This window comes from Triturus cristatus, chromosome 11 (assembly GCF_964204655.1).
Source record: "Triturus cristatus chromosome 11, aTriCri1.1, whole genome shotgun sequence".
Lineage (NCBI taxonomy): Eukaryota > Metazoa > Chordata > Amphibia > Caudata > Salamandridae > Triturus > Triturus cristatus.
Genome location: NC_140594.1, coordinates 210,912,980 through 210,939,012, shown reverse-complemented (window position 1 = coordinate 210,939,012; position 26,033 = coordinate 210,912,980). Strand labels below are relative to the sequence as shown.

The 26,033-nt window shown below is 45.5% G+C and overlaps 1 protein-coding gene across 9 annotated transcripts in view; it reads right to left on the bottom strand.

The window, feature by feature from the left end:
* Positions 1–26,033, bottom strand: part of ACACB (acetyl-CoA carboxylase beta) — a 2,187,049-nt gene that overhangs the window by 392,084 nt on the left and 1,768,932 nt on the right. For all 9 annotated transcript variants that reach the window (XM_085633342.1, XM_085633341.1, XM_085633344.1 and 6 more), the window contains one exon: positions 1,929–2,025. In XM_085633342.1, the coding sequence (XP_085489468.1) occupies positions 1,929–2,025 (97 nt within the window). The remainder of the gene's footprint in view (positions 1–1,928; positions 2,026–26,033) is intronic.

Genomic DNA, 26,033 nt, shown 5'->3' with positions numbered 1-26,033 from the left:
CCATAATGACGAACTGCTGCTGGAATAACTTTGGGAATGGGAACGCAATCCTCTTTTCCATTGCAGCATGTAGTCTTCTTGTGCTTGGAATGTAAAGATTGTCCTCTCAGTCCCGAATGGCCTTCAGGTTCATCGGGGCGCAGTCAGTATTGGAGTCATGGTCTGACCCCAGCAACCACAAACAGACTTCGTGAGGGTCTGTCACAGACATCTGTTTGCGACAGGTCCTTGCACACAGGACAATTTGGAAAAAGGCTTGATCAAAAGACCAAGGAGCAGCTCCAGATCTGTACCTGGAGGAGTGGAAAGAAAGGAACTGATGACATCATGCATGAGTGGAGCTTACATTCGTCTCCATTCATTGCTTCCAGAGCGGAACAACTTTGTGTACGACGTCACTCACCGGCATGCAGGAGAACTTAATCCAGTCTGATGGCTGAGGAAAATTCAGGTATTTGCAGTTAGAAGTATCCATGACAATTTCAGACACATTGTCTATTGTGACACTGGGACTACTACAACCTACACATTGCCGTGGTACATTCATGTACTGCAGCATTATTGCTCTGTTTTATTTTACACAGCCTCCATTCCTTCATACTACATTTCTCTCATCAACCTCTTCCTAAAGTCTCCTACTTCTGCACCACTGTTGCAGGGATTCTGCTTATGCACAGAACTATGCGCAGGAACCCAGGCCCTCAGTGAATTGTGGTGTACCAAAAACTCACCTCAGAATCCAAAACCCCTTATCCGACCAGCATCAGTGTCCCATTCGTTATCCGAGGTTTAGCTCGGCGGTCCCAATGTATAGACAACCCAGAACAAGCGACTTAGTGTATTTCTCAGGAATGGTGGGAATCAGAAATACCTGTTCGTAATTATTCTCATATCAGTCCACAACAGAATAAACAGAGACACGGTAAAAGTTTAAAGAGTTTATTTTATAAACCTCGTGTCCTAAGATGCAGCAGTTCGGCTAACATAAGCAGACAAACGATTAAAATTAAAACCATCAGCATAGTTACAATACCGTAGAAAATAAAAGGAGTAATCATACTAAAATGACAGTGGATCTAAGCCACCTTCCTTTCTCTAGCAAACGAATAGTATTATTATTAGACAAGTAAAAGGTCTCTAGGCTTGAATGGGGAACCCCATACCGTAAAGATCAGCTCAGTGAGATAACATCACAGGATCAAATAGGTTCTGCTCCTGGGAAAGCTCTTCTTCCAAATGTAAAGAAAACATGTAACACTGCAATATTAAAAGCACCCGACTTTCAGGCATTTGCAGCTGCGTGCGTGTTATGGCTAAAATAGTGGGCCCAACAACATGCACCGTCTAGCGACCCAGACTGTTTCTTTACACTGTGTACAGACCAAGGTCGCAGCTCACTGTTTTGGATGTGAACAACAGACAGTTCTCATGTGAAGCAAAGTCGAGTAAGCATTTCTCAATTTAATAACATGTGACTACAGTGTCGTGTGCAAAAGCGGCAAGATGGCTTTCTAACATCTAACACGGTTGTGCTAATTTAGCATTGTACATATATGGATAACGATCTTCACTACACCACCCTTTTTTTGGAATGTCAGCAATGGCTCAATTGGAACTAAGCTACAATAGATGCGGCTACAAGCAGAATCATCTTTGGCTGGAGCAGGGAAATAGATTGTTATCATTCTCAAAGCGCTGAAAAATCAACTGTGCTCATCCAGGCACAGCTCAAAGAAACAAAATCAAATACATAACTTACACAAATCAAAGCAATAATTTACAGAAATGAGAAAGTAAAAACAATGTTAACATATGTCGAGCATACACGAGGCAAGTGAAAAAACTTATTTTCTCAAATATAAAGAGTGCTCAATAGATGTCCCCCTGCTTATTAAGAGCTTTCTCATGACCATACTCTGGCAGCATACCTTTGCTTCTGAATCAAGATTCGCTGGATCAGCAGGTATTACCATTTCCACAGACCGCGTCTCCACAGCTATCACACCGACAGGTATGCCTCCTAACCTACACATAAGCAGTAACACACACAGATTACAGATAATTTAAGATAAAGTAAGAATTAATTACAAATACCAATGAGTAGCTAATTCGATGTTACAGTTTCCATTTCAAGTATGTCTCATTTGCACTTTTTGTGTATGACCAGATATTTAATATAAAAAAAAATGTAAAAAAATTATCACATTTCGCACAACCAAAGTTACAAATGTGTCCCTCGTCTATATTCTCATTTAATTGTCCAAGAACCACAGTGTTGATCAAACACAGAAGTTAATTTAGGGATCCTGTCATTACTCCTGACTGTATAAGTGAAGTAGGATCATGATCATAAAATGATAGCTATCTGTATCAATAGATTGTCAGATTTTAGGCAGCATACCATTTTTAAAATCTTGTAATCTCAATGTCCGCAACGTTGCATGTATTTCATCAAAGGAAAACAACATGCATCTTTACTTATGTTAGTTACCATGGATACTTGCCTCTCTCTGCAAATTCCACTACATGATCTAAGGAGGAGGTCTACCAATCGAACTCTCCTATACAAATTCAGATCTCTCAAAATAAAAGTGACATGAAATGGCACAAACCAATTCTGAAACATGTTTATCAATATTAGAAGAGGTAAACCATACTTGTTTTGGACAAGCATTGGCCACCTTAAGTCCAGGACGTCTAGTTTCATTTTAGATGTTCAGGATATCTACAGAGATGCTGAACTTTGGAAACAACAATACTCTTCAGACTAGTGAGGCGAATGGGTTAGTGTGGAATCTACAGGTAAACTGAATAACCACTAGAAACATTATTTAAGAAAAGTATCTTATTGTGCTGACGGGTACTTTTGCCTGCAGATTCTTCACCTCAAAATAAATACTGAAATAATAAATCCCAGGTGGAGGGTTTGAAGAAAAACATAGGAAAGAATGTTGCAATATGGACCCATGAAGGCAAACAGCCCTGCAAGTCCAAACTGGAAACAATGTACTATGGGAAGAAACAAAACTAACCTAATGCAACAATCAAATGCTCACTCTGGTTGGGAGCGAGAATGAAACGCGTAAAGCAACCAAACGCCACAACAAGTGACCCCGTGGCCCATAACACTCAAAAAAATATAATGAGAAGTGTATCTATCCATTACATTAAAATATACCATAAAGTTTTTTTCTTTTTTTAAATGATGCAGAAGGAAAAAGGCTTGGCAGAAGCAAACAATAAGTGAAGGGCTCAAATGTTAAGCAACAACATAGGCAAACTGAATCTTCAAGAAAATGAACAATGCCATGCGCAACAATGGGTAATGCCGGCAGAATATTAGCCGCCGGATCTCATACCCACAATAGGTGGAGACTGAAAACTGGAATAAGAAAAAAACTGACAGTACAGCAGCCCTGCCACACTCGGGTGAAAAAACAGGCTGAAGCCCAAACCAACTGCCAGTAAAGAACAGAAAAGAATAAGTACCTTGATACTCAACAGGGTTGATCCAGGATCAAAGAGGTCCCACAGGGATCAAAAGAGGAAGAAAATACTAAATTTGATAGTTGAAAACACACCCAAGCAAACAAAGGTAAGGACAACCTAGGGAATGGCTCAACCAATAACCATGTCCCAGTGTAAAATACCCCCACCTTGACATCTAACAGGAGCAATACATCAAAATATACACACTTTCAGCATAGCCAGCACTAGAATGACCACTCACATTTAAAAAGGTATCATAAGCATCGTATGTCACCACCACCCCTACCTAGTAAGAAAATCAGACAATAAAACCAGGGGGACCATCTGAACAAGGGTTAATCCTAGGCGATGGAAGTGAGGAAAATGACAACAGACATAGAAACAGTAGGACTGCATGTCACCTCTCATTGTGTCCCTTGCCGCAACAAAAGAGCACATGTCTTTCAACTTGAGTGTAAAAAGAGACAAAGCTGTGTAGGTGAACCAAAGGTCTGTCCCAAAAATCAAATACCAGTTACACAGCAGAGTTTCGACGCAGACAAGTATACCACTCGTCATCAAGATGAACTAATGTTTCTGAACACCTGTGCTTACTACAGGCCAGATAGAAGTGCCCATATCTACCAATCAACCCCAACTGCCTACGTTCAGGTGTCAACCTGTGGAACCATGGCCTACTCCAACCTTTTGATATAACATCAAGAAGAAAAGGTGGCAGCCATCTAAAGTGGTAATTCCCCTAGCACAAGGCGAACAACCATAAAATTGAGAGGTACTCTCACCTTCTCTCAACCCAAAAGGTATAACTCATAAGTTGCGAGAAGACAGCCTCCATATTGAAATCCCACGGTTCATAAACAAACCATCATGTCTGAAGAATCAATGAAATGCTGCAAGTGCACCTCTAAGATCCAAATTATGGATAAAGGTATTCGTTGCCTAACAACTGTCTGAAGACATTAAGCCAGCAAACTATTGTAAGTGATTAAATGGCAAATCAAACTTAGCACTCACCACATAACAAACACCACCCGACCAGAGAGAAAAGCAGATAATCAATAAGAACATAACTGAGCAAAGTGCAAGATATCAGTCAGGAACTACTCAAGAACCTACATGGGGTCTTCCGTACATGCAGAAAGTCCAGGAAGCCTAAACAACACAGGATGATTGTCTGAGGCACTTGCTCTCCAAAAAACGCATTTAAGATGGCCTTACAAGAGAAGCTATGTATGAGGAAGAGGGCAACTGCTGCTTCTGGTCTCGGTTGCCTTCAAAAGGCGCTATGCCCCCTGCCGTTACAGATAGGTGTGAATACATGATGACCAGAGCAGCAGTGTTAGTGATGTTGTTATGGCTTACCCCCATAAGGGAAATGTTACTTTCCCTGTAAGCATCTGGACGTAGTGTGTATTGCTATAGAATCATATCCTTTGCACACTCCTCCATCTACTGTTTGGCTCGGCATTACAAGTTGTTTTTCTATCTACCTGAAGATTCCTCACCTGCTGAATAATCACAGCTGTCAGACTCGACCTGGAAACTTCAAATCTCATAAAGCCGGTAGGAGGGCACTTACTGCATCAGTGAAGGAAGTGAAGTCCAGTGATTTCACAGAGTTCATATAACGCCCACACTGGCATATCAACATCAGTTTCCATCTGTTTTTTTCATGCTTCAAGGCAAACAGATGGAGCGAAATCAGCTGGATTAAGTGCAGTGCTACACATTAATTTGTACCTTATTCAACTACCCCCGCATAACCATCCATCAATGTGGAGGTAGGTGGGATTGGTGAGAAATCTGCCAATAGGTAAAGACCAGAAAGGTCATTACAGAAGGTAAGATTCCTCACCTGTTGAATAGATTCCTAGACAGTAACCCAGATTGAGTCGGCACCGGCATAGAGGGAGTCTCCGAAGATGGTAAACGATTCAGTCGAGGCCGGGAGGATGGATCTCCAGACGGCGCCGGGAACTGCCATGAAAGAGCCATCGGCAAGAAGGGCATAAAAGGTGCCTGAGCATAATGTTGCGGCACGCCCAAAGTATACGCCATTGGACCCACGGGACCAGAAGATGCGCCGGATGGGAAGGCAGTTCTTTGAAAAACCCCATACATAGCATTGAGGAAATGCGTCGCATCCGCACCCGGAGTCGGGAAATGAGGGTATGGGTTCGACCCTGAATCCGGTTGAGGAGTAGCCGGAGCCGAAGTATCCTCAACTGGAGCCGCAGGTTCAGCTGGCACTGGAGAAAGTTCTTCCTCCGGCTCGGCGTCGGAAGTTGGAGACTCCACTGGCGCTGGTGACCGCGCCGGAAACTGCGCCGGAGTCAACCTGGGCGAAGGTGTCTTCTCCGGAGACACACAAGGAGAAGGGGAAGGCGAAGGAGAAATGATTTCCTTACTTCGATGCTGAGGCGACGGCGACCTCGAAGCCTTACTCTTCGACGATCGGCGCCGAGAGCTATGCTTCCTCTTCTTTCTGTGCCTCCTCGACTTCGAAGAGTGTGAAGTCGACGACTCCGGCTTCGACTTCTTCTTCCTACCTCTCTTTTCCTTTTTTGCCTTGGCCATGAAGAGTTTCGCTTCCCTCTCTTTCAGGGCCTTGGGATTCATCTTTCTGCAGCAGGAGCAGTCATCCACATCATGGTCTGATGAAAGGCACCACAAACAATCTTCATGGGGGTCAGTGATGGACATGTGACCCCCACATTCCCTACAAGGTTTGAAACCTGACTTCCTCGTGGAAGACATGGTAAATCCAGAAACAGTAACCCACTCCAAGACAACAAAGTAGCAGGAGAGTGCTGGAAAACCGTTACGCGTTGACGGCGCGGAAAAAAGGGAACTGACGTCATCACGCCGACGTGGCTCTCTTATGGCTCCGGTGACGTCATACGGAGTCGCGAGCGGAGCCGAGGTATTATGACGTCCACGTCGGCGTAGAGAGCTGGGGGAAAAATTCTGTGGAATGCTGGCGCAGGGGATATTCACAAGGTGAGGAATCCACTGGCAGATGTATCCATCAGAAGCCAACCTAAGGCGCACAGTTTCCAGATCCAGCCTGACGCCTTGGAAACTCAAAGGTAAGGAGTCTGCAGCTAGAATTCTATCAAATAGAGAGCATTCTCCAATTGGAAAGAACTGACAGCAGTTCAGGAACCTCTACCTTAGTTTTTTTCCTTCTTTTCAGGTTCTATCAGAAGTAAGACCGACAATCAGGTGGAGGTGTGCCGTCCTAGATCAATCATTGGGGTGAGAAGGTCAAAGGTTCTGAATTTAGCTGCATTAGCCCAGGACGTCTGTCTGGGACAGAATCCAGTGACCTTCATCTGCAGTGTAGCTCCAGGGGAATAGGCCTGAAGACCAGTTGATTCAATTGTTTCCATCCTTAATAACCCTTTTCCTCTGTCCAGTTCTATTGCAGAAAATTACAAAATGCATCTTTCACTGTGACAAACTGGGTTGTTGGATGAGTGGGGTGAAACACACTCAAGCAACAGCCCCAATCCTTGTCAGGTCCAACCACATAAATTCACTAAATTAACCTGTGCTTTACCCTCTGGTAGCTTGGCACAAAAGCAGTCAGGCGTAACTTAGAGGCAATGTGTAAAGTATTTATCCAGCACACAAACAACAGTAAAGTGAAAACAACACAGGAAAACATCCACACCAATATAGAAAAACAGGGACATTGTAATACATTATATCACACTAAAACAACAAAAATCTATTCAGTAGAACCAAAGTGATGAATTTTTAAAGTTGAAAGTGGAAAATAGTGTCTATAAGATAACAGCACCAACCATGGACATCTAGACCCACAAGAGCAGGACAAAGTCAAAAGTTATAGCTGACATCTATGGAGCTCGGGTCAGATTCACAAGGTGGTTTGGGTCCGGTCTCAATTTACCTAGAAATTTTAAAGAAAAATGTCTGAGAAGTTAAGTAGTTCAGTGGGGCAAAGCAAGAGGCTGTGTCCAAGGAGGAGGCGTTGCGGTCGAGGAGGCACTGGTCAAAGTCGGGGTGAAGCCTTTTAATGTGGACTTAGTCTCTTTTTTGGAATTTAAAAAATCTCCAGTGGGACGAAGCTGCAGACTGTAGCTCACAAGGGCTCACAAGGCTGGATACCCCTTCTGTGAGGGGCCGGTTAAAAGGATTTGCTGCGAAGAAGAAGAATGTAGCAGGAGCTGCCGCAATGTCAGCCTGACCAGTGATACACCTTGACCAGATTGACAAACAGGTATGTTCAGGTCTCCTTTCCATTCTCAAAGCACCTTTTGGTCAAAAATATTATAAGTCCTATGTTTGAGATTTGGGTTATCTTGGCACATTTAGCACCACTTCCAAGGGTCCGGGACTGGAGAGGCACAACTTGGAGGGTCAGGACTCACTCAGGTTGGGTCTACCAGGTGCAGGCTCAAGATTGTTGGTGTGTTTTCTGTCCCAGAGGATCTGATCAGGAGGTCAGCGAACTAGCCTATGGAGTCACTCTGGAAGTCCTGAATGTTCAAGAAACAGGAAAGGCTTCTGAGGTCACACAGTAGGCTTCATGCAGCAGGGAAATTTGTCTTAATGCAGCAAGGCAGTCATCTGAAGTACACAGCAGCAGACAGTCCTTCCCCTGGTCCAGAATTCAACTGAAGAGTAGACCTGAGGGACCTATTTGTATACCTGGTGGTTCCTGTGAAGTGGGAGAAACTTCTGGAGACTTCCTCCCCAAAGGTGTCTGAAATTTCCTGCCTCCCTGTCCTGGTCCTAGCCTGTCTTCAAGCACAATAGGCTATTGTGAAGTTATTTGTGTGAGAACTGAGGCAGTCTTTTGAAGTGCAAGTGGGGCTGTGAGCAGCACCGCCTCCCTCCCCTTCCTGCTTGAGATGGACCATCCAGGCAACACCTAGTCCCTCTATCGTGTGGGTATCTGGGAGGAGTACACAAAGGTTAACTGACAACTACGTCTAGTCATGTGACCAAGGAACAGACTGCAGGCACCTGATGGTTTGGACAAAAGTGAATTTTTCAGAATTGAGACAAACTTTAACTTTATTTATTTTTATTTTATTTGCGAAGTTTTATATAGCGCCAGCTAGACTCGGAGGTATCAGAGCGCTTTACATGAGGATCAGAGCGTTACAAGTTACATAGATACATCAAGTTACAGACTTCAAGTGAAGACATAGGAGAAAACAAAAACATGAGATGCGGGGAGGGAAGAAACCATAACGGGGCGACGAAACAATGTCAGATGTCCAGCTGGGTATTTGTCGGCCGAGGGGGTGAACCAGAGACAAAACACCTCTATAGCTGCACGGGATAGCTCCACCGGGCATTGGCCAAGGTTGCTCGGGCCAGTTATGTTATCCGCCCAGGGGGCATTGTTAAAGTTCCATCGAAAGGCACTGGTCCTGGTGTTACTGGGGAGTGCCTTCCGCTACATTCTCCAGCTGGCCCCCGGGACAAAAGTGGTGAGAGGAGAGTTGGGAAAGGACAGATTTTAAGGCCGGCAGATTGTACTTTACCATTGAATGAATGAACCAAATTTGTTATAATGCTACAGTTACTCACAAAGAGTGTCCCAGCGCTGACAGAGAGCGGGTGGAGGAGGAAGAAAAATGCTGCTAAGTTCTAAAAAGCCATGTTTTCAGGAGTTTTTTAAAAACTGAAATATCTGGGATGGCCCGAAGAGTGGCCGGGAGTTTGTTCCAAGCCTGGGCCCCCAGGACCCCAAATTATCTACCACCCATACCATACGGGTTAAGAGTACCTTGGATGTGCGTGCAAGGAATAGGATCTTAGGAATGTAGCGGTTAGCTCGTTTGTTAAGGTATCCTGCTCCTTTCCCTTGAAGGGCCTTGAAGAAGACAACGAGGGCTTTGAATTTAATCCTTTCTTTCAATCGTAGCCAGTGGAGGGATTTAAGGAGGGGAGACATAAGATACCTGGGTTTAGGTCTGAGAAGTGCCTTGGCTGCAGCATTTTGTACGACTTGCAGGTGCTGTACAAAGCAAATGGGAAGGCCCAAATACAGGACATTTGCGTGGTCCAGTTTTGAGGTCACCAATGCCTGGATCACCATTTTCCTAGTCTCTAGTGTTAGAAGTGGAAGAAATGTTCTTAGCATCCGCAGAATGCCGAAGCAGGTGCCGACCAGACCTTGGACCTCAAGAAAAGTGCATTATCCAGGAAAACACCAAGATTTCTCACAGATGATTGCTCAGAGTGAGGAGGCGAGAATTCTTCAGGCCACCATGCATTCCAACTACTGACTACAGGTAGGCCAAAGAAGACAATCTCAGATTTATCTGAGTTGCACTTAAGCTGATTCATCTTGAGCCACTGAAATACCTTTGTCAAACATGCTCGGATGTTTGCACCGTGAAAGTCAGCTCCTTTTTTGCAGGTGAAAATCAATTGCGTTTCATCCGCGTAGGATATAATCTTTGTGCCATTTCCCTCTGCCACGGATGCCAAGGGGGACAAGTACAGGTTGAAAATGGTCGGACTGAGAATGGAGCCCTGGGGAACTCCACCCTTCAAGTCAGGCATTGGGGCTAAGAAGGGGGAAGCCATATTTCTTGGGTTCTGTCCTGCAGGAAAGAATCCAACCAGGCCAATACTGTCCCGCCAATTCCCAGATTACTCAATCTGTCAATGAGTCTTACGTGCGTCTTACGTGCGGGAAAGTGTCAAATGCTGCCGACAGAACAATTTCAAACATTACAGAAGATTTCAAATAACAATTCCTCAGACATCAAACATGAGTTTCCTACCTGCTCCCATTCAAAGGTTAGCACTTATTAAATGTAATAAGGTAATACAATGTTATCCTATGGGAGAGGTAGTAATCACAGTAGTAAAAAAACTAATTTGTGACATCTAAAACTTAAAAGTGCACGTCCAACATTTTAATTCACAAAACCCCTCCCCCTATGGGTTGTCTAGGGCCTACCTTAGGGGCAACTTGTATGTATTAAAAAGGGTTTTTTAGACCTGGCAAGGGGTTTATTTTGCCAAGTCGATTTAACAGTTTAAAACTGCAAAGAGGCTACAATAAGAGGTCTCTGACATGTTTTAGGGGGGCTACATAAGTGGGTAACACAATAAGTGCTGCAGGCCCACTAGTAACAGTTAATTTACAGGCCATGGGTACATGAGTAGCACTGGTTAAGTGCACAGAGTTCTAAGGCCAACAAAAACTAATTCAGTAAAACAGAAGGGGTGAAGGTAAAAAGATTGGGGGTGACCCTGCAGAGGGGGCCAAGTCCAAAATTTATCCTTGGTTAGACCTTTTTGCCACAGCAGAAAACACATTGCTGCCTACTTTCCGAAGCCTGGAGCATAGGCGACAGATGCACTCTCGCTCTTGGCCTTCTAGACTGCTGTATGCCTTTCATCACTAGAATGCTACAGAAGATTCAGGCAGACCATGCAGAAGTGTTGTCCCCTGTGGAACAAGAAGTACGATACCCTCTTCTGTCGCATTTGTGTTCATCTAGTGGCCACGACCATAAAAGGCAAAAATGTATTTGTCAGTGTTGTTTGGAAGTAGTTATTTCAGCATCTAACAATCCATGCATTGCACAATGCTTAAGGTATACACTTGGCATTGCTGAAACTTCGATGTTTAGTGTAAACTGACAGGTTTCGAAGCTCCCTCTTAAGATCCCCAGTGATTTTTTATTTTTTTAGGGGATATTTTGTACTGTGTTTGGTGGTTTCAACTTTGTGTAACCAATAGGTGCTACCCAAGTCTTTCAGAACTCCAGAAATGCAAACTATTTCAGATAGGCTTCCTCCCGTCTTAGAGGTTTTTTCTTCAGACGTCCAGCAATTCATTGTTGAATAGCCCATGGGACTTACTTTTGACTCTTCAAAGTATTCAGAGTCCCTCGTCTCAGCATTTGCTTTACATTAACCTGAAATGTCCGTCTGCCACAATATTTTTGGTGCCCAATTTTTCAGGAAGATGGCAATATTCTTTAATCTTATTTAAAAAATGTACAGACAAAGCAGTTCTTCAACCCAGTCCACCACTGTAGCCTAAGATCTCACCTAAGTTCCATTGTTTTCCAAGACCCAGTATTGCCCTTTTTTCCCCATCTCCCAGTTTGGATGAACAGGAAAGATATAATTCTCTGGATATGCAGAGAGCCCTGTCCATTTACCTGGCTCGTACAGCACTTCTTCTAAATGTGGATTTTTTTGGTTGTAACCTTAAAGTTTTCAGGCAAGGGTCACTGACCACTTTCTTTAAGTTTTGAGACACTGGCAAAACATTTACTTACCTTCAAATGTGTCACCTCTTGAATCTTTCCACACATCAGATTGGCTCTGAAAAAAAATCTGTAATACATCCAGCATACAGACAAGTGGCACCTTCAGTCTCCAAGTCGAATCCACACGGCCTCCGGATGTGACAACATGATTAGCATCTAAGGACCACCTTGTGAACTGATGTCACTTTTCTACTGTACACATTCTGCATCGTCAGGCATGGAGCGACTGACAACTGAAGTAAACGGTGTGCAGCAGCAACCCCCAAAGGGCATCCTGCATCTGCTGAACACTCAGCAAGAAACAAAAAACAGACTAACAACAGTTTAAATACTCATGGAGCATTTTAAGGATAAATATTGAAAGGCTACACCACAGAATTGCGAGCAGGGATACAGTACATACCACAATCAATGCAAATGCCGATTAGTCACTGAATATATTGATACTAAGGTACTACCGACAAAAAGGTGCAGCTTCTGACAAGTGGACTGTATATCAAGAAATCATGAGCAGACAAAACAGCACTGCCTGGGGACTTGAGAAATCAATGCAGTAGTGCCTGGTGCAGGTGGCGACGGGAACCCAAGTAGCCAACTGGCAGATGTGCAACACTGATACGCCCCTAGCCAAGGCCTTAGAGAAACCTTTTCCTCTGGGTGGAATAAGCCCAAAGGACCTCCGGTGGCTCCTTTCTGGCCAATGTATAACAGAATTTGATCCAAAGGACAATCAACTACAATAAGGTCCTTTGTTGTACAACTCTAATTTTCTTCGCAACTGAACATCCAACAAAGAGTTGAGGGTCTACCCAGTCCTATTAATATAGAAATTAGGGGCAAGCTTAGAATACAACTAGTATAGTTTTTCCTCCTCCTTAGAGGGATGTGGTGGACAGAAAAACGTGAGGAGAGGATTAAGGTGGAGAGAAAAAAAATGGACAATGTGATACGTTGCCCCACATGGAAGGGTGACACCGCCTTTGGCAGAAATGATGCCTTAGTCCTAAGCTCAAAGTTGTCCCAAAAAAGGTGGTATACAGTGGTTACCCAGAAAGCAGCTGCAGCTCACTGATAGATGTGCAGAAATATGTGCAATAAGAAAGTCTGCATAAAGAGTAAATAACCTTTAACAGTGCCAATAGCACTGCACTGCCAGTCAAGATATTTATTAGAGTAATGAGAGGAGAGACGCTGGTCCATTTCCTTATCATCATTATGATTTTCTAAGGTTCTGATTTAAGCATATGGATGGTGTCAAGATTCAAAGCCAAAAAAGACCCCCCCCCCCAACCATTAAGAATACCCGACATCCAAAACCACAGGCTTAGCTTTCATTATCTCACAGCACAACATGTGATGGCACTGAGCGGGAGTCTGCTTAATATCACATCAGAACCGGTGCGCACTCCGGAACTGGAGTCAATACCGGCATCAAGCCAGGGACAACAGGTGAGGTCAGCAGCAGAGACATCAAAGCACAGCATGGTACTGGTAGCAGGGTGAAGTGAGGTCAAACAGCGCCAACCAATGACTCGCTGGCAGGATTCTATTAGACCTCCCAAAGGATCCATGGGACAAAGACATATTAGGGGGTAAGAGAATTAACTAGAACAAATGCAGCATGGCCTCTATGAAGGGCTAAATGTGCACAAATTCTTGAACGGGCATGACAGAGCAGGGAATGGAATGGCTGTAGAATCCACTCGGATTTCTTGTGTTTAGGCCTCAACTTGTGTTCTGACCTTGTCTTAGACTTACCCAATCAAAGAAAACTGGATAGGGACCACAAATTACCCTAGGACTTCAAACAGGCAGGCCCCCTTCAGTTTCATTATGCAGAGTTGGCCATTGGGTGCTTCAAGGAGCATTTGCCACAGGACATTTGGTCATTTTTTGTGCTTAAGCACCAAAGGCAAATGTGTGACCCTAATCTGCTTTCGGCAGTACTGTCACGACCCCCTCATGCGCCCTCTGAGTAGTAGGTCTAGCTCATGATAAAGCTACCTTTGTGGCGCATTATGGCACGCCATGATTTAATGTCTCACTCTTCCCCCATCCCCGATTCCATTACGCCTGAGCTTGCAAGCATTCCCTGAACATGTGAACCAATGACTTGCCTTGCTCCCGCTTTTACTAGAGTCTATGAGTGTTTTTGCTTGTGCGCATTTAGACAAAACGAAACATTAGTTTCCTGTTAATTGATTCCATCTGTTAGTTTGCACCTGCTCTTTCTGTAAGGTCAAAGCCAGTGTACTAACACTGGTTTCCTTCAGGAGTCATGGAGAACCTTCCAGACAGCCACGTACCACACATGATTCCGCTTTATTCATTATAATTATAAACATGTTCTATAAACCACGCCCAAACCTGAGCCCCTTGTGTGGCCTACACTCCCTGCGGAACAAGCTTCCTTCCTACCCACTCACCTGACGAATCGACAGAACCTGGGAAGAGCTCTTCTCTTCTGCAGTTTAAAACTCCTCCGGTGATTCTCCAGCTCCCTTGAAGCATCCTTCGTTTCCACCACCTTCTCAGCTACTCAAGTTCCCTGGCGAATTCCTGAGTCAAGACCTCCAGAACTTCTTTGAACTTAGAGCAAGTTGAAGAAACTAGGCTAAGTACTTGATATCAGGTTAGCGCGCACTATCGTTTTATAGTAGTAAGTAGGCTGGAGTATCAACGTCTTCAAGACTATAGACTTGTCTTCAAGTTTCTTCTCGGTGACTTCCCTCAAGTTCACATTGATGTTCGAGTTACTTACCTTCGGTAACAATGTATCTGGTAGAGACATAGTCTTAACTTAGAATATCCCCAGGCGACGGACTGGATCTGGAAAACTTTCCGCAGCAGCACCTCTGCGCGCCAGGGGGCGGCGCCGCATGGCTCCGCTCTGACGTCATCCACGGTCGTGATGTCAGCGGAACCATATATGCCCCTCCCGGCGCACTGACGTCAGTTTTCGTCAGAGAAACTTTCCTGTGTTAGAACGCGGAGCCATCACCAAAAAAATGTGAGAAAATTGGAACAGTGTGCAAAAATCATGAAGAAATAGAAGAAAAGGACAGGTGAGACAGAGCAGAGCTCTGAAAAGCCACCCTGCACAAGTGAAGGTACAGTCCACGTTAAAGGAAGACAAGGATGTGGAAAACAGCCTGGCAGAGAATAGAAGATCGCATCCAGAATGGAAAACGTGACGGTGAACAAGTGTGGAACAGAAGAGTAATGAAAGTTCACCATAAGATGTCACCAGAAAGAGACATTGGAACCTAAATCAAAGACCCATAAATGTACAGAGCCAATAGATCTTAAGTAAAAGGGTGCAGGGGTGGCGAAAACCACAAGGCAATGGAGAAGGAGAATGAGGGACGGTGGGAAAAACCCGGAAACGGATTCCACACCGTATAATCCAGGCCGATGGCTTGGAAGAACACACAAAGTATTAACACACGCCCACTCTTGAGAAGGGGTGCAGTCTGTGTTAGAGCGAAGAGAGTATGACACTCTGCAAAAGGGCAAGCAACTGTAAGGGAGGTGAGAATAGAAGGCCCCAACCTGAAAAGGTCCTCGCAGAGCAGGGAGGACGGGCGGGCGTTAAGGAGTCTGCGGCTAGACTATGTCTCTACCAGATACATCGTTACCGAAGGTAAGTAACTCGGACCTCTGATAGAGACGTCTAAACGCAGATTCCTTAACTTAGAATAGATACCAAAGCCATACTCACAGAGGAGGTGGGTCTGCGACTGAATCCCATGAAGTTCTAGAAAGAATTTAGAGGTCCATAAGGTGACTTTACACCATAATGAGGACAGAGCGCAGGTAACCACCAGAGCATGACGCTCTAAAGGGAGCGGAAGCAGTAGGAGGCAAAGGCAATAGAAGCTGTCACGAACAGCAGAAAATAACCCATTTATGGAAAATGGGTTGAGAGAAAGAAGCCCAGAGCCAGAATGGCCTATGCGAAGTGAAAGTTAATGACTTGAAAGAGGGAGATGAACCCACCCAGAGTGGGAAAGATCTCCATGATCTGAAGTGGCGACAGAAGCCTAAACAAATACCGGTTGACCAAGAAAACAGTGTGAAAGAACACTGAGGAACATGTACCCGCAAAGGCACATGGGACAGCAGAGGCAATAGGTTGTCCCTTACCCAGAAAGCGCCTGCATGGAGAAGAAACCATATCCCAAATATGGCGAGTTTTGTAGAAGGAAGCGATGGCAGCCAAGTCGTGAGAGACGGCAGCCGGTAGGACAGAGACTTTGTTCTGTGTTTCTTTAATTAAAAGTAGCGCCAAGAGAATTCTCCTCAGAGCACTTGAGTCATGTATAAACCCGGTACTGAGATCTATGTTCTGAGTTTATCCTTGGGAGTGTCATTAACTCAAATCTATGCACCAAGTGTTTCCTTGGGAGTGCCAGTAACTCCAATCGGTATTTCAAGTTATTCTGTGGATGTGTCTAGCTCCAATGTGTGGTTCCAGTTATTCTGTTTTGCTGCTTTGTTTCTGAAAGAGTCTTTAAGACTATGCTACTGAAGTTATTCCAAATCCATCGTTTTAGAGGCCGGGTGTGTATTGATGGTAACTGCCTCTTGTTGTTTTCAGTACCTGACGTCCTCGCAAAATCAGAAGTCCTGGTCCTGTGCACATCTACCTAGCAGACTCAGAAGGTCTCCAGGTAATGCTGTGTCGCACAGTTGCTGACCGGAACCAGTACCGCAAGTCTCTCTTTGCTTATTTTGTCCTAACCCCCCCACTCCCCCCTCAAGGACTCTTCATTATTTAGTTAGAAGCTATTTCTTCAACAGGCCTGGCCCTGTGGGAATAGGAGGCCCGACATAAATTCCAGTATCGTGTCCGCGGTTGGAACCAGGTGAGTGCATGACAGAAGGCCAAGCCTTACAAGTTCCCACTGCTCAGACAATATGGATGACCAGATGCATGATCAGGACATTGAACAGGCCCTGTCGAAGGACACCCATAGTGTTTTAGATCTAGCAAGGGCCTTGAGAGATGGACAGCATAAGGTTTGGTCCCTGCAACAGGAAAGTTTGTCATTTTAGGATGAACTGGTTCGATGCCGACCTCACCACTTACCATGGTTTTTTGAGGGAGGAGCTGGGGCGGTTCCAAAGAGTGTATGCCCCATCTTGCATTCCTCACAATTCGGCGATTTGTGAAATCAAGCAAACGCTTCTGCTAAATGAAGTGAAAACCCTGTTCATGTGACAGTTACCTCTCCAGTCCCAGTGCCTTTGGCCCCATCCAATTTTTGGGGGCTAGTAATATGTTTGATGCCTTCTGGAGCCATTGCCACTTACACTTCCTTTTTAAACCAGGAGTCTTCTCCTCTGATACAGCCAGAATTGCTTTTAGCATATCCTATCTTTTGGGGGGGGGGGGGGGGGAAATAGCTGTCAACTGGGCTATCCCACTTATTGAGAAGAACGACCTGGTTTTACATGATTTTGGGAGGTTTTGAGAGATGATCCGTCATTCTGCTAAGCACATGTAGGAAGCTGGCTCTCTATATACTATACCAAAGTAAGGTATAGTGTGCACAGAGTCCAGTGAATCCCCTGAGGTATAGCAGAGGCTAAAGTAGATAATACCTTATTTATTTTGTGGTAGTGTGGTTGAGCAGTCAGGCTTATCAGAGGGTAGTGTTAAGCATTTGTTGTACACACTCAGGCAAGAAATGAAGTCACTCACTCAAAGACTGAATCCAGACAAATTGTTTGTATAAAAAGTTATTTTCTTATTTTATTTCTAGAACCAAGCTTTACTTAGTGGCAGGTAAGTTAAACTCTTCATACAATGTTACTTTTCTGAATACAGTGAATACTGAATCTGTAGGAACATTTAGATTGCATTTGGAGTTGAGAAAACGATGTGTAAACAGTTCACAAGCACTTGAAATTACTTTTGGATTACTTCAAGATTACTTTCCTAGCTCAGCATGCAACACACTCCTAACACAGTTCAAGCAACACAGGACATTAGGAGACAGGTTAACTCTTGTGAAGGCACTAAGTTAATTTTTGTTGCAGTACACAACAGTTCAACACTTTTTCAGAGAAATCCCACAATTCAGTCCTATGGGAAGAAAAAGGATTACATTTGCAGGTAAGTAAACAGTTTCTTAGTTGGAGTTTCGGAGGGTAGAACTAAGGTCCACTTAGGTTCAGGTTGGCACTCAAGGGGCATCACCAGAGGCACTAGCACGGATGTGTGCCAATGTTAGCCAATGGGGCTAGGGGGCACCTGGATTGGGGGCTGCTCACAGGCAGTCTGCTCGGTCTTAGGAGCCAAGCTCCTAGGGTTAAGGTAAGGGAAATGGGGGTCCCAGGATGGCACCAAGTCTACACTATCAGTGGTATAGGGGCCGCTGGGTGCAGGGCGCTCAGGAGGTGTCGGAAGCCCAATGCTTTTCAATGGAGGACATCGGTCATGGAAAAGGACTTTAAGTTGGAGCCAGAAGACTGGATGAAGGGAACCAATGACTGGAGGATGAATATGAAGAGTGCTGGACATCAGTACACTGTCGGTCAGGCACCCCAGGGCTCAGGAGCTGCTGGTGCCTGGGTTTCCTTTTGTGTCGGGTTCTTCTCACCGGTTGTAGTCGAGGGGACCCTTCAGTATGAGTCTGCAGGCGTCAAGGAGAAGGTCGTCCAATGATAAAACACAGATCGGAATCTCAGGGGGGACCTCACTAGGGTGTTGGTTCACTCGAACTCGGGTGTGGGGAGCAGAGTGGTGAGGACTCGCAGATCCGGCTGGATCTGGAGTCCTGGCCTGGGTTGCTATTGGGCAAATCTAGTGTCCACGAGAGATCAGAGTTCTTTAGGAAGGCAGGGCAGGTCTCTGGGGCTCTTGGAGGTTTCTGACTGCATGTCGGGTTCAGCTCGCAGGGGATCATAGCAGGAGATAGGCCGGTAGGGTCTGGGACAAAGCAATTGTCGTCATCCTAATCTTCTGCAGCACAGCTCTTTGGTCCCCCTTCATCTGGTCACGTTGTATCTGAAGAGGCAAGGTTCAGGGGTGTCCCTAAATACAGACTTAGGGGTGTTACAGGGTTGTGCAGGTTGGGACCACTGGGTCCCTTCACTGGGCCGTCTACACACCCTAGTATGCAACCCTCCAGTGGGAGAGGGGCATTGGCCTCTTCCTTATTGGAAGGGTCCCCCACCATCCTCAAGATGGTGGGGAGTGAGAGGTGGCCTTCCCTTCACCTCCCCTACCAGAGGGGTGGGGTTGGCAAAGGTGGGCAAACCTCCCTTCCTGGCTAGGTTTTCCTGCTGGTTCTCGCGGCCAAAATGGGGGTCAGTACTAGTGGGATCCAGTTGCTGATAGCAGCAAAAGGCTGGTGGCAGCTAACAAAGGCAGCAAGCCTTTTAAGCACTCTCCTCAAGGTCCCTGCCAATCCTGAGGGAGGAGGCATGGCCCCTCCGCCCAGGAAAGGCTTTGTTTCTAGACCCAGAGAGTGAAGACTCTCTACCCAGGGGTCCAGAAACCTGTCTGGTGGTGGCAGATGGCTGGGAGCCGGTCAGGAACCACACCAGGGTGGGTCGTTTTTCAGGGGGCATCTCCAAGATGCCCTGTGAGTAAATTTTTCATTAAATCCAACTCTGGTATTAGCGTGGGTTTAATGTGCTGGGAAGTTTGATACCAAACTCTCCAGACTTCAGTAAAGCCATCATGTAGCTGTGGCGTTCGAACTAACAAACTCCCAGCACTTGCACTCAAAATGGTTTCACTGCACTTACAGTTTCTGTGACTGGCACAGACACTGTAGGGGCATATTGCTCCTGCAACTATGCCTCACCTGGGTATGGCACACCCTGCCTTTAGGGCTGTAAAGCCTGCTAGAGGGGTGACATACCCTTGCCACAGCCGGTGTTGGTGGGCATGGCACACAGGGATGTGTGACAGGGTCTGTACACACCACTTCACACAGGAACGTGTGCCATGTCTACTCTAGTTTGGTCTTCACCAAAACACCCAGTCTGCAATGGCAGGGTGGGAGTGTTAAGATGAGGGGTCTCTGAGGGTGGCGCAATACATGCTTCAGCCCTCAAAGGCCCTCTCTGGTCACAAGACCCTTCAGTCTTCTTGTCGTCGAATGTCGAAGGTCCAGAGTTTCGTGTCTAGTTTCAGTTCAGGATAATCCAAAGTCCTAGGGACTCAGCTCCCACTCTTATACTAATCTGGGGAGCTGGGTTACCTGCTAGGTCCCTCCTATGGGTGGGACCAGGGAGGGGGGTGCTTACACCCCCTTCCCTTTGTCCAGTTTCGCGCCAGGACTGGGGCTGGAGTGCCCCCGCACCGGTTTGAACCGGACTATGCATGGGACACCTTGTGTGCCCCAGGCAGTGTCTCGTTTCTTTCATCCCTCCCTGCCCCAATACACTAAGTCCTGTCTAGGGTGGTGCTAGCTCCTCCCAAGTCAGGAAACCTATTGTCCAAGCCTCCCTCGCTGGAAGGACTCCCAGCAGCAGGAGGTCAGACTTGTGTCCGTGGCTGCAGCATCCATGTTGTGATGCTGGGGCTCTGGTTAACTTTAACCGGGTAGTAGGTTTTTAACATGTCTTTTCCCTAGAAGGGGGGGGGGGGGAATACTATCCTCATCACCAGAAATGGCGTGGGGGTAGTATTCCAAAGTGTTAGACACCTTACACGACATGTTTTGATAAAGCCAAACCATACTTACCATAACCACGAGGATTATAAGGCACTTTAAGAGTATATGGTAGGCGATATCATAGAACAGCTATAAGGACATGGTTCCGAAAGCTGCAGACAGGCTCAGCTCATGCTAGAGCACCATCTCACATGTTACCAAGCACTCTGCCTTCAAGATTGTTAAGGCCTGCCATAGGAGTGACTGAAAGGTTACCCATGTGTCTATATATAAGGTAGGTATAGGAATACTATACCAAAGCAAGGGGTGATTACAAAACCTTGCCCCAGCTGAGTGATCAGCCCGTTGTGTCATGATGGGAGGCCAGCCAGGGGTGACATAATACATGCTGCAGCCCCTGGTAGGCCTAGGGTACACCCATGCCCTGGGTACCTAAGGTACACTGTACAGGGCCCTATAAGGTGATCCTTACCAATTCGGTTATGTACCTAAAGTACATAGTATGAATTTAGAGAGAGAACAGCTGGGCTGTGGGTCTGATTAGCAGGCGCACAGACACATCTAAGTCGAAAATCAGTGAAGCAAAAGGTGGGGATGACCATAGGAAGCAGACCCTACTCTCCTACTATCTTCTACAAAGGACTTACATGTGGCCCAGTGGTGTGCCAATTGTGGGTACAAAGGTACAGTTTTAGGAAAGAACACTGGTGCTGGGACCTGGTTAGCAGGATCCCAAAACACACTCAGTCAAGTTGGCATCAGGTATCTGGCAAAAAGTTAGGGGCTAACCATGCAAAAAAGGAGCACTTTCCTACAGCGGACCTTTGTCCAGGCCAGCAATAAGGAGTTGCTAAACCTAAGTAAGGGTATTAAGGATCTCCTTACTTGCATTACTGCCTTTGGTAAGTTAGCTACCAAGACTTGATTTGGTGGTTAGGCTTGACCATAGGTTAACTAAACGAAAATTAGACTGCTCTCAGTTGTGTTGTCAGAGCGAAAAGAGACTAAAAGTCACAACAGTTCAGAACCCATGTAGATCGGGGGCTGGCTAGGTCCCCTGACCGCCAAAGAAAAAGAACGTAGAAAGAAATGGAACCGTTGTTGGTTTTACAGTAAAGCAGGTCAATTTGCACGAGAATGCTCTGCCAGACTGAAAGGAATTCAGAAGGCTAGCCCCTTGACATCAGAACTGGTGGAGGAAAACTAGAGAGCCCGGCTGACACAGTGGTCAATCAGTCGTGTGCGGTCCTTGAACTGACCCCCCATTTCCTGGCTAATACTTCACCTAAAGTTTCACAACACTTCACAATTTCAGTCACCCTTATCTCATCCAAGCGGAAGCAAGTCCTGCCCATGCTCGTAGATTCCGGAGCTACCAGAAATGTCTTAGATTTAGCCTTGGCCAGTTCTTTACACATCCCACAGGTTAGGAAAATGTACTCAAGCATGTAAGAGCCATAGATGACTCCGAGCCATCTCCTAGGATGGACGTATATCAAACAATTACATTATGCTTAGTATGTGATAATGGGCATACAGAGACTTTAATCTTTGATTTCATAGATACACAGACGTTTAGAGCTATTTTAGGGATCCCTTGGCTTCAGTTGCATAACCCTGTTACTGATTAGTTACTCCATTTTGTCACCTAAGGGTCCCATTACTGTAAAGCTCATTCTATAGTAATGCACAGGATACACCACCTCCCTTGACTTGCGTAGCCTTAAAACCAGGGTCTTTTAACCAGCTCCCAATAGAATGCCTGGTCTACCAAGATGCCTTTAACGAACAGAAGGCTACACAACTTCCTCCCCATAGGGGATTTGACTGCCATATTGAATTGGTTTCGGGTGCTGCACTACCCTGCAATCACATTAATGTTCTCTCAGAGCCTGAGACGGAACACTTAAAGAAATGCCTAGATAACATGCTACCCATAGGGTTTATACGACATTCCACTGCTTGTGCGTAGACTACAGAGCCTTAAACAAGGTGACCGTAAAGAATAGGTATCCATTGCCATTAAACCCAGGCTTGCTAGATCAGGTGTCGAAGTCCACTGTGTTCACTAAACTGGACTGTGTTCATACCCAGTCTGTTGAGTTTCTGGGATATATCTTGTCTCCAGAGGAGGTGACCATAAATAGAAGAAAGGTTCAGGTGATTATAGACTGGCCAGACCCGACCACAGTAAAGGAAGTAGTGAACTACCTTCGTTTTTCAAAGTTTTACTGACGATTTCTCAAAGACTTTTCTGACATTGTAACTCCCATCACCAGACTTTTACAAAAGTCCCAGGAGGCCAATGATACATTTAAATTACTTAAGGAAAGATTCACAATGGCCCCTGTAATTAGAGATCCGGGCCCCATGTAACCTTACTTTGTAGAGTCAGATGCCTCCCATGTGGCTGTGGGAGGTATTTTATCACAGCATGACAGCACTATTGGACAAATACATCCAGTTGCCTTTTTCCCAAAAAATTCTTGCAGGCGGAACAAAATTACACAGTTGACGAATGAGAATTGCTAGCAATTAAATTGTGGTTTCAAGAATAGCAAAACTACCTATTAGAGGCCCAGCACGTTGTCATGATCTATACTGATCATAAGAATCTTCAATTCCTCTGATCTTTGAGGGCCTTGACCCCTAGGCCAGTTAGGTGGCTATAATTTTTCAGTGAATTAAATTTTGTCATCACCTATCTACCACGCTCTCAACAGGTTAAGGCTGATTTACTATCTAGATTGAGTTACTCCGAACAAGACACTCTGGGGTCAGACACTACAGAGAACATTGTAGACTCAGAACACATCATAGGTCTGCGCAACCAGGATTCTTTACAGGATAAGGTCAGGCATAGTTTGAGTAGAAGAAATAAACTCTTGTGTGGCTGGTAAGGACAATCATGTACACAATGGTGTTTCACTATCATAGTACCACCTTGTATGTCCCCACGAAGGAATTGAGACAGGAAACTCAAACCTGGTGTCATAATGCTCCGTTAATGGGTCCTCCAGGAATCCAAAAGACTTTACCAAACTGTCAGCGATGGCTTTGGTGGCCTACCTTGTCCAAGGATGTGCATGACTACGTTCAGACCTGTCCTATATGTTCTGAAAATAAGGCCTCCCACTCTGGCCCACTGGGTTATTTAAAACCCTTGCCAGTACCACCTCATCCCTGCGATACCATAAGCATGTACCTTATTACTGACCTTCCCAACTCTAAAGGCTATAATACCATTTGGGTAGTAGTAGATCTTTTTTCCAAGATGGCGCATTTTATTGCCCTTAAAGAAATGCCCACTGCCAAAGCCCTTGCCATGCTGTTCATTCCACCAATCATGAGATTGACCGGGCTCCCTTTGGCTATTATTTGTGATTGAGGCCCACAATTCTTTTCACGATTTTGGAACATTCTTTGCACATCATTTACAACATTGATGCTAGAACCTCGTCTGCCTATCACCCACAAATGGATGGGCAGACGGAGCGGGTATATCAGGTTTTAGAACAATTACTGAGATACCCTTTGTCCTCTACTCCCAAAGGTTGGGAATATATGTTACCTTTTGCCAAATTGGACTACAGTAAACCACAGGATTCTGCTACTGGGGTTTCTCCCTTTTATTGCTTAACGGGCATGCACCCACGTATATTACCTCAAAATATTGTCATGAACTCTGAAAATGTATCTTCTATACAAGACTTTGTAAAACATTTCATAGAATCTCAATAGCAGGTGTAGTCACACTTGCATCAGTATAAATGGAATATGGAAAAGTATGCTAACAGACATCGACAACAACAGTCAGAATACAAGGTTGGGGACCAAGTTTGGCTATCCACTAAAAAATTGCAGTTACAGGGACCAGGTAAGTTACAATCCAGATTTGTGGGTCCCTTTCCTACTGAACAAATCATAAACCCTGTAGCTGTTGTAGGAAGGTAGGATCCTTCTAGCATGGTTACGCCCACTTTTTGCCTGGTGTCAGTGTGTTTCTGACATAGTCTGACTGGAATCCTACTAATAAGGACCCCAGTCACTGTGCTTTTTCTTTAAATTGACCATGGTAAGTACTTCTGTATATTCACAATTGGCTACTGGTGTACCCTTGTAAGTCTCTAGCATATGGTACTAAGGTACCCACGGCTTAGGTACACCAGATGTCTCCAACGGGCTGCAGCATGTATTGTGCCACCCATGGAAACCCACCAAAACTGTGACTACAGGCCTGCCAATGCAGCCTGTGTGAGCGGGTCCTTGCAACTCTCATGACAGATTTAAGTTTCCTTATATCTGAGGTCACTGCGCTCAAAACCTATAAGTCATGCCTATAGCAGGCTTTTCAATCCTGAGAGCAGGGTGCTTAGTTATAAGTGTGATGGTGCCCCTGCATGAGCAGGACACACCTACAAACCCAGGAGTCGATTCTCCAAGCTTTTAAAGTGCGGTCAGCCATTTTAATACAAATAGTGGACATCAGTCAATACGAGATATCTAAAAATATAGTGCCTTCACCGACCCCCATCATGTTTGGATTTAAACATGTTGGAATCATACCCCAACACCGATTCCAGTGTTAGAAGTATGATTCCATGTACTGTGGGGCTCCCTTGGGGTAGTCCCCTATACTACCGGTAACAGCCTTTCAGGGTCTGACAGCAAGCTAGTGCTGCTACCAACCACAAATCCTCTTCTGTCCTCCTGCTGCTGAGCCATGCTCCAGCATGGGAAGGTAGTTTGGAAGTTTTTATTAACTGTATAATTAATTAAAATCATTACAGTAGAAACAATCAATGTAAAAAAGCTAAAAACAAAGATTTCGAAACTCAGTGCTGTGTAAAATTTAACTCCCCTCCCCGAGTCCCACATAGTCTTTCCCCGGCATATAAGGACATGTTTTTGGAGCCCCCGTTTGTGCCCTAAAGATAATCAACATTACGGAGCTCTTGAGCTGCCCTATATGGCGCACTAGGTGTCTCTCGAGGAGCATGGGAAGGTAGAACAATAGGTTTCCTGTCGCAGGGAGGTGTTACCACCTCCCAGACAGGATTTAATGTATTGGGCAGGTGTGGGGGTGCTTGCCAGCGACACCAGACAGCTTTGAAGGGCACATTTGGTACCCTCCTTGCATACTCCAGATTGAATCAGTTCAGGGATCCCTTGGCTCTCGCTCTGGCGCTAAACTGGACAGAGAACATTGGAGTATCTCCTGCTCTGACCAGCCCCCCCCCCCCCCGCTGGGAAGGACCCCTGAGTCGTCCTAGCCCCCTTCCTAGGGTAATTAAGGGCTTACACGTGGCTAGGTCCTCAGATTCGTCGTGGGACAAGTCTAAAGCCTGAAACCACGTCACTCTTCGACCGCCTGGACACTTGGACTTCACCTGGAACCGAGACTGCATGAAGGAAGACTCCTGCTGCTCCTGGTCTCGCTGTTCTGCAAGTCTTCGTCATCGTGTCCAAGGTGCACCAAGCTCTCCTGGGTAGGGTGTTGCGTGAGGAAGTTGGGGTCCCCTGGGATGAGGCCATGGGGGCAGGCAATCGTCACGTTCATAGAAGCCCCAATGCAGTATTTGGCCCATGTTGCAAGCAGGATGTCCATGAGGGCTTCATCAAATGGAAG